The sequence below is a fragment of the Siphateles boraxobius genome, unplaced genomic scaffold (genome assembly GCF_051911475.1).
Source record: "Siphateles boraxobius isolate OS27281-9 unplaced genomic scaffold, OSU_SipBor_1 31, whole genome shotgun sequence".
Lineage (NCBI taxonomy): Eukaryota > Metazoa > Chordata > Actinopteri > Cypriniformes > Leuciscidae > Siphateles > Siphateles boraxobius.
The window spans coordinates 7,296,254-7,312,665 of record NW_027508931.1 but is presented as its reverse complement, the minus strand read 5'-3'; the positions used below and the strand labels follow the sequence as shown (position 1 = coordinate 7,312,665).

Here is a 16,412-nt window from a genome sequence, read left to right as displayed (position 1 = left end):
CCTTTAGTCCCAATCTGTCTGACTTTAATTCAATAATACACCAGCTGACATTTTGACTAACTTGCCAGACTGACATATTGAAATACATTGAGTTTACCGTGGTATTGATTTTGTGTTGTTTAGCAACGAACAGTTCAGAGTGTCAATTCTATTAGTTAATATCTCAAGAGAGCACTTTGTACCTCACTCATTCCTTGACATTTTTTTGTGTATAAGTTGGTGACGGAATGCATTTTGTTACTTTGAAATGTCAATAGCTTATTGTTCTGTCTAGGCGTATGAATTGATATGTAATGCCAGCATTTATAAGATTAGCCTGGAGAAATGTGTCTTCACCTCCATAATCTGCCATTTATAAATGATTTATGCAAATAGAGTTTTTTATTTCTCCAGTTTTGAGGAAGCTGTGATGGTGTTAAGACCTTTTGTCAAGACTGGAAGCATGATCTAAAGCTCTTCATCAGAGGAACTATAGAAAGTATTCACTGCAATAGCAAATGTGGTAGCTAGCGATGACTTCTTCGTAAAACACAGACATTTATTTCAGGTTGAACTTACATACATTTATTGAGCATGAACCCCAACCTCTATCTTGGATTTATTTTACTAATATGACTAATAATAATGCATGTAGTGCTGTTCATTTAGGTGTTGGTTGATATTGAAGGATTAGTGATTTCACTGAAAAACATTCTTCTTGTGAATCTTTTTTTTTTTTAAGTCCTGTTACATTACCATTGTGCAGTGGTGGATTCAGAAAGAAAAAACATGGTGTTTTGATAATACCTGTAACAAAGTTTGTTGATACGGGAAGGAGAAGGTGGAAACCGTTGAATGTTAAACGTAACTTTTAATGATACAATAAACAAACATAAAAATGAAAGTAAAGAGGATGCCCCTCACGGATGACTGCCGCATAAACTAAAACAAAACAACAACATATACTCCAGGCCTGGTCCTCTGTCTTCCACTGTTGTCACTCCTCCTTTTATCCTTCCAGAGCTCCTCTGTGGGACTCGAGGCCGGTGTGGCACGCAGGTGTTGCTCATTAACACTTGCGCCACCGTCCTCGCTCCGTTCTCACAGCTCTCAGCTTCGCCCTGCCTGCCAGAATACCATTTTCTGTATAATGATTACCCTCTTTATGTATTATACGATTTACATGGTACTTCAAGGTTAAAAAAATCTAAGCAAACTTTGAACCAACTGATATTAGGACAGTACATGTCCAAAAATGGTATTATCATTGTACCATGTCCAATGAATAAATGATTGAGAGAATGAAAATGAATGATAAAGAATAAAAGAGTGACTGAAATGAAAAAGAATGAAAGAATGATAGAACAAATGAAAGTGTGACCAAAGGAAACAATGAAAGATTGGCCAAAAGAAAGAATGAATGATAGAACAAAAGTATGACTGAAAGAATAACTGAAAGAATGAAAGATGTTTGTACTTTGTGAGTTACTCTGCATGGAAGGTGTTTCCTCAACAGTTCAGTCCTTTATTTAGACAAATTAATTGATTTTCCTCTCTCTATATAACCCATACAGCTTTTCTTCATGAAACTACACAAAGGAGCAAGGCTGTTGTCCCTGAGAGCTCTTCTTGCATAAGTACCACATAAGGGGAAGGTATTCTGTTATTGACCTGCAGGCATTCTCATGGGAAGAAACCATAGACAAAAGCCCAGGCATGAGAGCAGAGTGGACAGACCGGACAGCCTCTCTGTAGGCATTCTCAAAATATGACTGTGGCCCTTTCAGACACTGAAGCCGGGTGATGACACATACTTGGCAGACTGAAAAACACATCTCCCTACTGCCTGTGTCTTTCTCCCCCGCTTTTCGCTTGCTGGCACAAATAGAAAACAATTGTGCATTGACTCAAACTTTCAGAAGAATGTCTGAAACCATTTTTTGATGTTAAGATAAGTTATTTAGATAGCTTTAAGTTAAAAAGTATAGACCCCAGATGGACTTGCGTTATTGGAACACTTGCTGACGTGCACTTTGGCAGAGTGAATTTACTCTCTGCATTAAGCTAATCATGCGTCAAGACGTGTATTCATCTGATTCATAAAGAAAGACAATCCATGAAATATTGTTGCACTGTAGTTGGTCGCTTTTTGATTACAGAGACTATAGACTTTGTATGTTTTTTTTTTTTTGGCTCAAATTATAAGCCTTTGTATTGGATCTAGCAAAGCTTTACTTGTTCGAAAACACTGAGGTCGCAGCCTGACACTGCAGCATTTAAGCTCTTCTCATGGTCGCAGAGCTAAATCTTGCTCCCAGTCTGAGGGAACTGGGATCTACATTACACAGGACTTATTTTGGATTTCACTTCTCATTAGAGCTGCGGTCATCCAAAATGTAACAACGTACCAGTCACGGTAAGGATAGAGTGATAAGCAAACATGCTTTGACAGATGTGGTCACAGTATCCCCAGCATGCTGATTGGACTCCAGATGAAATAAAGTGGCCAGATTCGGGATCGCGTGATACCACCAGTCCCCTGAGAGTTGTTGAGAGTAAGAATGTGCTCCTGCAAATAAAAAAGCTGCCACTGGACTCCTATCCCTGTCTACATCCTCTACAGGCAAGAAGTATCAACTCATGCCAGAGATTAGCTTTCACGTTATTTGTCTCAGTAACACCTATTAGAATCATTCTATGGAGTCAGACTTCCTCGGAGTGCTGTCAAGCCAAATCAGGCAGTGGCTCAAGAATTAATGTACTCGTCATACAATCCGAGAGCCTCCGTTGTTCCTGATCTTCAGTTACAATCCAGCACTAGAGCTCCAAGTGTTCCTTTCTGATTCACACTTTATGCGAAAGCCGATCTCTGAAGCCCCTGCCTGCTGGCCCTGGGACAGTCTGTTGTCTAGTCTGAGCTGCTGGGTGTCGAGTCTTCAGGCCATGGAGTTTGTTTTCTCTTGCTCTCCAAAGTATCATGTAAATTGGCAACTCCTTTCAATTGATTCAAAGGTGTAATTGAACCATAATGGCTCTCGTGTTATCCCTTTGTTTGGAAGAATAAAGATCTAATTTGATGAATTGTTTGGAATAAGATAAAGAAGGTATACCTTAGGGAGAAAAAAATCAGGAAAGTCTGCCAAGACAGTGAATGTATCAAAGTCAAGGCAGAGATTTGAAATGTCCGATGATGGAGAGCTTTATCTCACGGAGAAATGCAGTTCTCGGTGCATCTGTTTTTCTTGTGGACTTTTAGAAATTAATGGCCGCAATTTCAACGCGTCTTGTCAAAATTTTCCCCAAAGACTACAAAGAAGCTGAAGCATGCCCTGAACTAGTTCTTTTTGGCAGTTTAGTCTTTTGTAACATCTCCTCACTTTTCATAGTTCCATCTGTTCTCATGGGGGAGTAGACGACGGGTGTTCGCTGCTGGCGAATGTGCAAGTGTGTGCTAGCTAGTAGCAAATGATAAAAGACTTTGGCTCTACAGCGAGGGATCCATTGTTATTTTTGCATCATATCTTTCTCTTGTAAACATGTTTCCATTAAACCTTTTGTCTCCATTCGGTGTTAATTACACATTCTTGGCACCAATGCTGTGAAGACTGATTATTCTGTCGCTTAGATGGTGCGTTATCGCACTTGTCACGTATTTCCCGTTGCATGTTTTAATTACAGCTTATGTCATTGCTTGGGCTCTCTAAGGAAACTAATTACACTCGACGGTTTAACACCATCTTCATGTGTGCAGCCGTGTATTCACGATCACAGGGGGTAGAGGGTGTTTGTTTCACAGCAAGATTCCACTGCCTAGGGTTTGAATGACATGGATTTTGGCACGGATGACTACATATGGAATAACGTAACTGCTTAGTTGCTTTGTTTATACATGTTTTTGTTGTTTGTTTGCCTGGAGGGCTCTCTCAGTCTTGTTGGGCGGCGCAACACAGGCAGACAACGTGGGCACAGTATGTGTCTATGGCCACTAGAGCATATCCCGCCCTGCCTCCCCCATTCTCTGCACAACTCTATGCTTTTATGAGGCCTTCTACCGACATATTTAGAGTCCCAAAGCCTTCTCCCAGGCAGGGAGAAAACCGCTGATTACTCCTTCAACTTGCTCTTTTCTTGCATTTCTGCATTTTTAATTCCCCTTAGATTTTATCTTTCTCTTTGTCTTTGAGTTTATTTTTGGCAAAGTCGCATTGGTTTGATGGACAGACATTTGGTACCACTTTGTGCTTGCCTGTGGCTAAATGGAAGTCCCTGTTTTTCTGTTTATCACTTATTTATTTATATTTTTTATTTTACTCCGTTTCTAAACTTGGGGAATGTCAGAATCAATTTAAGGTATTCTTACATATTGATTTGCAGTTTCAATTAAATCTTTATGATCCTTATGAACAGTTACATGATATTACAATTAAAACTGCATAAATCATTTGTAAAAAATTTTTTTTTTTTTTTTTTTTAATATTTTCTTTTTTACTTTTTTAATTAATTTTACTCTTTTAAAAAGTATTTTTGACTTCAAATTTAGAGTTTCATTGTTTATTGTACAAATTGGCAATAAATCTATACAAAAAAACACAGAAGAAGTTTGCTATATGACAAATGACTTTGTCAGCTTACATGCAGTTGTACTTTCACACATAGTCTTATGCCTGTGATGTGTGTGTTTTAGTCATCCCCTCTTGTGTTCTTTTATGAAGACTGCTGTGTTAGTAAGACTCAAGGTTTTAGCAAGTGACAAATGTCAATCTCAACACTCATAGTGCAGCTTATACAATAACAGAACAAGTGATGTGGGATGAGGACAAACTCAACCCTTACTCTTCAAAGCAATGTCCTTACGTGCACTGTAGTGAATTAATTAACACAATTATTCAAATTTATAAAACTGTCAATGTCATTTGACTCTATTTGGATCACCAACTCTTTCTTTTCTCCACACAGCCGTGCTATCAAGACCAACCAGGACCTTCTCCCCGAAACGCCTTGGATCAACATCTTCTACGATGACTTCTGGGGGACACTTCTCACCCACAGCGGTAGCCATAAGTCCTATCGCCCACTCTGCACGCTCTCCTTTCGACTCAACTATGCCCTGGGTGCCTTGGATCCCTGGGGTTACCACCTGGTCAATGTAGTTTTACACTGTGCCACGACTGCCCTGTTCTCTAGCCTCTCAAGCCTGCTGCTTGGGTCGGGTTGCTGGAGCCTGCTGGCTGGGCTTCTCTTTGCCGCTCACCCCATTCACACAGAGGCCGTGGCGGGCATTGTGGGCCGGGCCGACGTGGGAGCCGCCCTCTTCTTCCTTCTGGCCCTACGCTGCTACATATGCCATTGTGCCATGAAGACGAGTGCCCATAGGCGAAGCTGGACGTGGTTTTTGGCCACCTTGGCATGTGCGTCCTTCAGCATGCTGTGGAAGGAACAAGGCGTAACGGTGCTGGCTGTGGCTGCCATGTACGATGTGTTTGTCTTCCACAGGTTTAAGCTGCAGCAGGTTCCCGCTCTCTTCCAGAAGGTAAACAGCCTTTATCTGCCATTTGGAAAATGCCGGGTTTTTTTTAATGCATGTATTTGATTTCCTAAACTCTTGAAGTGGCTTGGCAAACTGTGGATAGTGCATGTGTGTGCTGGTGGATAATTTGTATAAACGTTCATGTGTAGTGTTTGCTTTACATCAGGATAAAATTTGGAAAACATTTTGGCATGTATGTTCAACTGAGTGAACCGTAACAAACCGTAAAAAAATTTTTTTCATTCTTCGTAATGGACTAGAAAAAATGCTAGCCAAGGGCAATCAAAAGAAAATTGGTGTTTGTTTGCTGTATTAACATACATGCATCTGGCCAGAGATGTTTGTGTTTTCACTTGGCAGGACACGACGATCTGTAATTACACGAAAACGTTTCTGCACCACATCAAATTTCGGTAACCTTATTGCATCTATTTTTACTGCCCTGATTTTGTGTTTACTGAACACTGGCTCCTTAAATTTCAATGACCCGCTCTGCTTTCTCAAACTACCGTTCATCTGAACCCGACACGGGTGAAGTCAGTCCCCTGTAAACTCCTGTTTTTAATGAACCCTTTATAATTGGAAAATTTTTCAAATGAGGCCGGAAAAGCCTGGCTAACATTTTGAAATTGTTTTATTAACGGTCAGAGTAAAATCGCAACAAATGCTCCTTTAATGACGTCTAATGATATGGATGTATTGTGTTTACATGAGAATGGTAATTAGCGCAGCAATCGCTCATAAACATTAGAAGTCAGTGTGTGTGCGTACAGAGTTATGGTGGAGAAAGCTGGACAGGGAAATCAATGATATTAGAAGGATTGCACACAGCGGTGCCCTGCTGCTTAGGGCAGATCTCTGTTCTTCCAAGCACCCGACTATCAGGTCGACTTTAGCTCAACCCTGGCTTGTCAAAAGGATTTACCATCAACTCTCAGAACACTGTGACATTCGTAACCCCCAGCCAATCAGTGCAAGCTGTATTGACGTGAGCACAAATGTGACTAGGATTAGAGACCCATTGAATTCTCATGCCAGGGTGTAAAATAATGTTAATAATGTAAATTCATGTATTCATATTCATCAGAAATAAACCATGGGGACAATTCTGTCATGAATACATGTTTAGACAAAATAGTATAGAACTTTAATATCTGCCAATTATCGGTTATCAGCCATAACATGAACATAATTGGCCAGCATTGTAATATTGTGCATCTCTATAATAAACTGTTTCCATCAACTTTCCATGGCCTATGGGTAACAGTTGTTTAGTTTGAGAATTTATTTCAATTAATTTATTCAATTCAAATAAATGCATCGGTCCCACTTTATATTAAGTGGCTTTAAGTCAGGCCCGGCGTCAAGGGGGGGCTTGGGGGGGCTTAGCTCCCCCTATGATGATCTCAAGCCCCCCTAGCGGTGATCTGAATGATGATTATGTGACTGACCGTTCGTTCAGGGTTTTTCTAAACCCTTATGAATAAGATAATTATAAACGAGAACCGTCTGAACTGTTCTCGACTTTACCCCTTTTCTACACTGCACACGTCTGCAGTGCATTACGGCTCCGACAAGATTTTATTCCGTCCTCCACGCAGTGCCAACTCACACCAGGAGCATTTCAGAAGCAACGCGACTGGATGCGTGAGACCATGTGATTTGCCTGTCCGATGTGATTTTTCTTGATTTTTGGGTTACTACCTTACGGTCTATGGTTTCTACCAAGGATATATTGCAATACAATTGGGAGTCCTTACAGGGTATTTAGTTTAAAATTGACAGTGTTTTTTTTTACTTTTATTTTGTATTCACAGTGCGGCTTGGACACGGCGTCCGTTGAAAATAGACTTAGCACCTATCTTTAGTGAAGCGGTGCGGAGAGCATGGTGGGATGCTTCTGAAACGCCGCGTCGCAGTTGGTGTAAACACAAGCATTGACTAGTCAATAGAGTCATCTCTATAGTGTGGGCGCGATGAGCTCCGGTAGCTGTGCCGCAGCCGTAGCGTGCCGCAGACTAGTGTTAACTTGTTTAACTTAACACTAAATAATTCTCTTTTTTTTCTTTCAATATGGGGCACGAGAGAAACAGTACCCCCCCCCGATAAGTATAATGTACTTATTGTTTTCATGTTGTATTGTAAAACATTTTAGCTGCTATTGAGATGGGATACGGGTAAGGTTAGGGACAGGTGTGTGTGGTATGATTAGGTTTAAGGGTAGGTTAAGGTGTAAGGGAAGGTTCAACAGTGTAATTACAAATGTAATTACATACATTAATTGTACAGCTGTAATTACATGCATGTATTTTCAAAATATAAGTACAATGTAAAAACATGTTTGTACACAATAAGTCCATTGTATCAAATTATTAATTTCAATGTTAGTACATAGCAGTTAAAGCCACTTAAAGGTGCTCTAAGCGATGTTTGGTGACGTCACTTCTTGTTGACGTTTGAAGTATTGTCAAGCAAAACGGAGGCTAGCTAGACCCTCCCTCCTCCTCATCCACGCACTAACCACCCAAACCCCACCCCCAAATCCTTCTTGTCGGTTATTGGCTGGAACAGTTTATGTTTCGTGGTGCGGGTTAGCCCAGTTTGTTTTTGTTGCCGTTTTTGGAGCCTGGGGTGTCTGCAGAGACCGCAATTTTTTTTTTTTTTTACAGTGTGTTCAGGGGACATGGAGCTAGTGGATAGTGAGGAGATGTTTGCTGTATCTGACAAAAAATGTTTTGGCCTAAAAAACGCATGACATCGCTTAAAGCACCTTTAATATAAAGTGGGACCGAAAGGTGGCAAATTTAGACCTTAAAGTTTATTTCTGACACTCACTGTATGGGCACAAATCATACAAACGTACAGTACCCCAGTGTATTTTGGACCAGCATGGCTTTTCATCATAATGGCTTGACATCTCAGAGAGAGGCGGAGCTGTGATGCTGTCTGCCTTTGGATTATTCATAGATTGCAGCAGACAGGTCCTCTAATGGCACATCACTTCAGCCTGGGAAGCCTGGCCTAAAGGTGAAAAAAGAGCATGATCTCTCATATCTGACAGCTCTTCTCACTCTGATTGACCATCTCCCCATCAATCATCAGCTCTTCTACTGGCCCAGCTGTCGTTTTAACTATATTAATCCATACAGTAGAAATGCTTTGCTCTGCAGTGTGCCAGGGAGCATTCGCTTTTCCGCAAACCCGTGTGCTTCGAATATCCTTTCTGCATGACATGTCCCGGCTGTGTTTTCACATTGCTGTCATCTGGTTAAAATGTCTTAGCATGTTGTCAGAGGCAAATAATTCCAGATTTACTTCTTTGAGGAGAGACTGTGTCACTCTGACTTATGACAGCTTAACATAAAGTAGAGTCGAAGGGGAAGCCAGAATTACTAGGTAAACACATAAGCATCACGATCCGCAAGCCCAAGGACAAATACCTCTCATCTGCCAGGCTGCAGTGCGGCGATAATTCCAGAGATGAAAGCTGGATGGGTTTTAGTGAAGAGACAAACTGCTTCCTACATCCAAGGGCCCGAAGACTCATTCGACGTAATTAGACAATAAACTAAATGGGGGGAATAAACTCAAAAACCCCAGCGTTTAGATGCACATCTGTCAATGTGGCATAATAAGCACATCTATAATTCTCTCTGCAATGCACTTTTTGGTGCAATACGTCTGTGGGCTTGTTTAATGTGTGAGGCACAGGGACAAATTAATGGCCATTCATCGTCTGTCCATATTAAATGTGCAGGCGTGTATGAGAATAGCGGCGTGATCGTAAATTGGGCTGCTTATCTGATATATTCAGTTTATGCCATCATCCCATAGCTTTATATTGATGCTTAATCAGGATGTCCGCTATAAGTAAATGCTCCCTGGGCAGCTGGTCTGGACTCAGGACAATTACTTATGGAGATGGATGGTGCTTTTGATTCAATAATCTTAAGTTTAAGAGGGTCTGGATGTTGTGAGGCTTCTAAATTGCATTAAAGTGTTTTTAGAATCTCCCTGGACTGTTAAGGATACTCAATTTATTTCCAATCTTCTCTAACTTGAATTTGTATTTACGTTATATGAGTAAAACCGCAGTGTTTTGATTTACATATTATGCATTAGTAGAGTTAAGTCAAAATGGATGCCACATTTAATTTGATACGAATAAAAATGAGGCTAAAAGGAACAGAAGTTCAGTCCGTTTAATATGTGGTATCTTCTGTAGTGGTCAATATTTAGTGGTGCTTCATCTTAAAATGTCACTTCAATGCAGAAAAGATTGTTATTCTCATAACGACAAGCACATAGTGATGTTGTGGAAATTATTACAACATTATAATGTACAAAATTGGAAGATCAACATTCGTTTTGAGATTTGCTAAAGATTACATTTTTGTGGTTAAGTGTTTTTAAAGATTAGATGTTAGAGAGTGTTAATGACAACAAGTTAATGGTTAAGGAAGAAAATGCAATAAATTAATTATTTAACATCAGCAAATACATGTTTATCCAAAAGTGACAAATATTGATAAATGAGAAAATGTTAATAACCGATATCGTACTGATATTTTATACATTTCTGTCCCTAAGTTATGCACATTTCCAGCTTTGCAATTCACCTGACTCTTGTGAAATAATTTTGAGAGATATATTACTGTACCTGAGTTGGACTCTGTAACACTGGCATGGCTATTTTTCTTCCGCAAATTTCAAAAATGGCTAGAAAAAGATAGACTTCTAATAGCATTTTTTATCCCCTTAACACGTAATTCAGTGTCACAGTCTTTTTCCATATCGTTGTAATCATTCACATACTAACGCTCTTTTGCCTGGATCAGGGTGTAATGTTCTGGCTGTACATTCCTCACACCTCTGCTGTCTCTCCACCGTAATGATAGCCAGACAGACGTATCAGCTGTGAATGCAAAATGAGCTTTTTCTCTTTCCATTAGAGCCGTGATTCCATTATCCCTGCAAACAGTTCTTGTGGCTCTATTATGGTTCCATTGTTGAGAAAAATCACGCTTGCATTTAAGGAAATCAAGCCACGTCTTGGGTTGCATTTTACTTCTACACTACGGGCATGTTAGAAGTAATTTAAAGCTCTGTTTTAAAATCCAATGAGGTGTCTGCATCCTAACATCGAGTGACCGATTTGTACACTTGCTGCATCTGCAGCACACCCGTGTAGAACCCAAATATGTGTAATATTCTACTCAATCAATTGATTCTAAAAGAGTTTGACAATGTATGTTGGGTTAATATTGCAGTATTTATTATAAATGATTTATCCGTTTTAATCCCTCGTAATTTTCAATCATAATAACTTTCCCCGCCACTTGCAGCAACATCTCTTCTGTTCTCTGATGACGTTTTACTGGAATGAGGGCGAGAGAACCTGTCACTCACATGAGATCATGGCAATAGCAAACCACAACGATTCAACAAATCAATCAATTCCCAATGGACTAAATCAAAAAGTCCTGCCCTATTACATTTTTTCTTGTTCAAGAAGCAGTTTCACTTGCCGTATCATATACGTCCCAATAGGGAATAAAAGACTATCGCAACTTCCATTTCATATCAGGATTTGTACGTTTTGAAACGGCCTCCATTGGGCACCTGTGATGCCTTAACAGCAGTCTAGGTACTATGTTTCGTAAGTTTGCACATGCGTATGAACATGAGAAGGAGAGGGAATGAGTTAAGTGCATAAGCACATGTTGAGTTAACAGGGAGCTGCGTTTTAAGCGCCTTTGGCAGCGTCTCCCACCGAAGCTCTTGGGAGATTTTTATTAAGAGTCCTGGTAGAGCTCTAGGATGCTTTTGGTCATTGCTCACCCTTTTAAAAAAGCCTCCACGCTCACAGCCAATCAAAGTGTGCTTGCCGAGATGTTTTACATTTTATACTCCCAGATTGACGCAGATTTTCAAACTTTATCTGTAACCCTCAGTCTAAAACGAAATGAATTTTTAGAGCAGGTCAAACCTGCATTACTGTGAATGTAGGATTTAAAAATCTAGCTCTCACGTATAACATTGTTGGCACTGGGAGGTAAATTTATGGTGTAATCAGTTTATCTTTATGTGGAAAATGCCGTTTTATTAGCTCATTTTCTGGAACAAGTTAATAGGCTCATTTTCAGTAACAGATACTGAAGTTAGATACAATTAGCACAGCACGTTTGGCATACACACCTTTCAGAATGAGATCACAATGTTTATTCATCAGCATTAAGCTGTAAAATGTCTTTCCTGAGGACTTGGCAATTTTACTGTTTTTCCACAGTACAAACGGCATTGTTGGTAAGCTAATAAGATAAATGTGTTTTGTGACAGAATTTTGAATGGCTTTGTGCTCTACGAGGGAAAAGTTATTAACCAGTTGTTTATCTTTTTATATTTGTGTTACAATTTTTTGAACTGTAGTTTTGATATGATAAATATGTCGTTAGAAATCAAATCATAGAGAATGAATAGAGGTAAATGGACAAATATGAGGAACAACTTTTCCTTAGTTAAATTAAGGACATCAATAGCAATCTAGACAGTAGTAAATAAGTGTTATGTATAGAAATAAAGTGTGCAATGGCAGTATGTGAAATAGTGGGTAATATAAACAAACATTATGAATTCCATTTCCGCCACACAAGAAATAACATCCTAATATTGACAATGAGGAGCTACTAATTTATGACATGAAAAAGTTTAGTTTTTGGTTGTAATTGACTAGTTTTGACTCTTTATGATTTTTACTGTTTATGTTTAGCATCTTATCATTTTAAATCCATAATGCATTTATATCATAATATTCTTTAAAAAAAAGTGTGTGTGTTTTTATTGTAAAGAAATTACTAATAAAACTACTAATAACATCAATGAACATTTTGACTCGGGTATCCCAAGTAAAGGCCATGAGAGTTGTGCTTTAATGCAGTATGTTTTTACCATCTTTTTCCTATAAGAGCAATGTGGTATTTGATAAGTCTGGTGGTTTTACTGTGTGGGTGGTTCATTCCGGAAGAAGCCCTGGTATGTCAATGAAACATGTGTTAAGTTCAGCTCTGGGTGTGTGTTGCTGTGTTTTAAGGAACAGGTGTGAATTTATTACATGGCCTTGTGTGTACACATGGTCACGTATGCACACTCTTGCACAGATGGCATGTGAATACTCTAACGCCTTCTGTCAGTGTATGATGAAGTGATGCTTTGTAGGCATCACCCCGTACAAGAGCACCTGCCCACCAGGAGCACATTTATATCAGTCTGTATAGCGGCTTCAAAAATCAAAATGGCTGCAAACTAAATTCTTTTTTCTATTGTTATCTTGTTTTCCGGTCTTTTTTCACAATTAATGGGAATTTGAATTAAGGTAAATGCTAAGCTCTCTGCATGCATATATCATGATTTAAAAGAATCTGCTGTGTCGTTGAGGTCAGCACAAGCGGTGACCCTGCTGTGCATTCGGGCATATCACCCTTTGCCCTCACCCTTTCTTTCTTCTCTCAAAAGAGCACAGCAATATCCGTGATGTTTCAGAGATAGTAATTCAGAGATGAACACAATGTGTGAAGGACTCAAATCCATTCTGGTTTTCCTGACACACAGGAAACAGATCTGCATAAAAGGGCGGAGGCTAAGACTAGAGAGGACGCTGTGCTCTCCAGTGCCACCTTGTGCCCTCTTCACACTGTCTGGACTGTTTTGTAGAATAAAATATCTTTTTTTTGTTTCAATAAAAAATGTTTTAGTTAATTGTTTTTTTGTTTTTTTTTATTCACTTGAAAAAATAGGGCTTGAAGGGTTGAAATATGAGTGAAATCATCTGAAAAGTAGTTTCAGAGGTGGAGCAATGTAATACCTTTTGGTAAAAAAATCCTTCCTTCCTTCCTTCCTATTTTAAGTTCAATAAAAATATATTTTTTTTAATATCAACAACAAGAGTATTTGTGTTATGTATATTTTTTATATAACATATTGCCAGATTCTTGGCAATACACAGCCCTAATGTTTATACGCATTTTTTTTAATTATATATAAGATAATAGAGGCAGAACAGTTTATTACATTTTGGTGAAAAGTACTCAAGCCACTGCTCATTAAAAGCTATAATGGTGTAAGCAGAAGGTTTTGAGATTTTACAAGTATTTATTTTGTGCTTGTGAAAATGTATCCTGTATCGCTGCCTTTGCCTTGTCTGATTTAAGTTATGTGTTCTCAGCTTTGCGGAGAGGTGTGTGGAGCATTGCAAGGCTTCAGTGTTTTGTTTTTCCCAGCGTTATACATAAGAGAGCTCAGATCCAAAGATCTGTCATGCAACCTCTATATATAGTGCTCTGTGGTTAGTGTGTCTGAGCGGGTCTCTCCTCTGCTGTCTGCCCTCAGACTTGAGTTAATGCAGCCTGGAAACACGAGACTCACTCTCCCACACTGCCACACAGCAGCGGTGATGATCCACTGATCATTTGGAGGTATCTCGTATGATAAAGATGATCATGTGGTGAATTTGATTGGTTTTGGCTGACCTGGGTATCTGACATGCTTGCTTCACCTTTGAATGAACTCATTCATTGTTGCAATAAACACACAATATACAATAAGAAAGGCTTTGTTCTGACAGGGGACTAAATACAACTTGTTTTGGAATATCTGACTCAAATTTTAGTTTTTTGTATTCATTGTCTGTAAAACCAATATTTGGATTAATATATATAGTTATATTAATACCATGGCCTGTCTGAATACTCAATTCTGAGCGACTCAATTCTATAGGTGTGCAATAAAACCATTTAATGCACATGTAGTTCCAAGTCAGATAATCACGTTCTGTATTAATTCTCTGCTTTCATTGAAGCGCGCACACACACGTCATCGTGCTGCACAGAAACGGGAGCACAGAAACTTCTTGTCAACTCTGCCCCATGACTTTTATTAATACATTAACTTTTCTACTCAATCGCTTTATTATAGGCTATTACTCAGCAATGAGGTTGTAACGTCACTGTATTTGAAGTAATTAAACCCACAGCTTCACTGCTAGTCGAGAGACTTGCTTATGTTTATTTCCGGTTGTACAAACTTCTCATATTTTTCGAATGGGTATAATTGTTCTTTTTAAATATGTGTTACATAAATAAAGGGTCTGCAAGTGACTGATTTCGCCTTCAGTGAAAGTTACATCATTATGACATTTAGATGGCGACAATGAAAGAGTCATAAACAAAGACTTCTATATGGAAAGGGGCTGAAACAAATGTTGTAAACAAAGATGTTATTTTTTACTTTAAACAACACCTATAAATCTATTGAGATATGAATCCGCGGTGGAAGGTAGTTCCGCACAAAAGAGGGTTTTTAAAGACACGTTGTCTCTTATTTACACATAAACATCGAACTCTTGAATAAAAGCAAAATCTCTCTCTCTCTCTCTCTCTCTCTCTCTCTCTCTCTCTCTCTCTCTCTCTCTCTCTCTCTCTCTCTCTCTCTCTCTCTCTCTCTCTCTCTCTCTCTCTCTCTCTCTCTCTCTCTCTCTCTCTCTCTCTCTCTCTCTCTCTCTCTCTCTCTCTGTCTCTCTCTCTCTCTCTCTCTCTCTCTCTCTCTCTCTCTCTCTCTCTCATATAATGATGAGCCAAAGCTTTTTATCTCTTATCGGAGGGGTATCTTATTAATCTAATGACGGCAAATAAATTACTTGCAGATTAGCTCACTTTATTGTTTCTGCTCGTAATTTCTCACTCTCTAATTATCAATTAGCATTATGCTCAGCCGACTCGCCCACTCTTGTAATTACTCGATCAGCGAGCAGAGCATCCGGAGGTCAAAATTAGATTTGCATTCTACCTCTGAAAACCCGCACTGCATTGCTGGGTAAATAGTGATGGTTCTTGAGGTGTCGTTTTAAAGGGCAGCTCTGACATGCAGCGTCTTCCTCGTGCTCCTGGAGATACTGCGTACTCCAGAGACAGTGCTGCCATTTTGCATTTCTTGCTTCAGATAAATGGCACGATCATTGAACCATGCATCCATTCGGCTACATTCAAGGGAAATGTTCAGAGATGGCACTTTCGCTTGGTGCTTTTTTCTGACTTAAAAGGGGCTGCATGTAGCACTTTTATATTGTTATATTTTTTTTTTTTACATGACCATTTTCCACCTTACCTTTTAAGACAAATTGATGATATATAAATTGTTGATTATATAAATTGGACATAATAAAATGTGTTGACTGTAAATGCCACTGGAATTAAATGAGAACTTATTCTGCATTATTGGCTAAAAACACAAATGTTATTCGGTAGATTTTGTAATTGCCACTTTGTTAATTGGCCAAACAAACACGCATTGGCTTAATAATTGATTTATCAGTAGTTAATAGAAATCAACTGCGGTGAATTCTAAATTACCTTTTTGTCATAAAATCATAGTGGGTTTAAATTTAAGAGACCACCTATGTTCTAATTTAAGAGAATGATGATGGTGTAACTTGAGAGTTTGATGGATATGTAAAATGTAATGTTTCACTGAATGATTTCTAAAGGTTTGGAGTGAGATTTCTCATGTGGTTGGTATACTGTAGGACTCTTTCTCCAGAGATCTCTGTGCTATGCTACGCATTCATTTCTATAAAACCAAGAGGGAGAGGAGAAATATAAATTCATGCTCATCATAAAGAGGCAGTTTGAGCAGTGTGATTAATGATCACAGGGATGTCTGCGGGGTAACTCCACTTTCTCATTTCACGTGTATACTTTGTTATTTATGCTAATGTGCACAAGAAAGTTGCATGATGCTCTACAGCTGTTTTTTTCTAATCTTCTTCAACCCACTCTTTCATTTTTTTTCTACAGGTCCTTCTCAAAAAATTAGCATATTGTAGGTATGTAACGATTCACTCAACTCACGATGC

At 39.0% G+C, this 16,412-nt stretch overlaps 1 protein-coding gene across 3 annotated transcripts in view; it reads left to right on the top strand.

Annotated features, from left to right (window-relative positions):
- tmtc2b (transmembrane O-mannosyltransferase targeting cadherins 2b) overlaps positions 1 to 16,412 on the top strand; it is a 119,501-nt gene that overhangs the window by 45,728 nt on the left and 57,361 nt on the right. For 2 of the 3 annotated variants that reach the window (XM_077193625.1, XM_077193626.1), the window contains exon 2: positions 4,936 to 5,509. The exons of the other annotated variant lie outside the window; for it this stretch is intronic. In XM_077193625.1, coding sequence (XP_077049740.1) covers positions 4,936 to 5,509 — 574 coding nt within the window. The remainder of the gene's footprint in view (positions 1 to 4,935; positions 5,510 to 16,412) is intronic. 3 annotated transcript variants of the gene reach the window in all.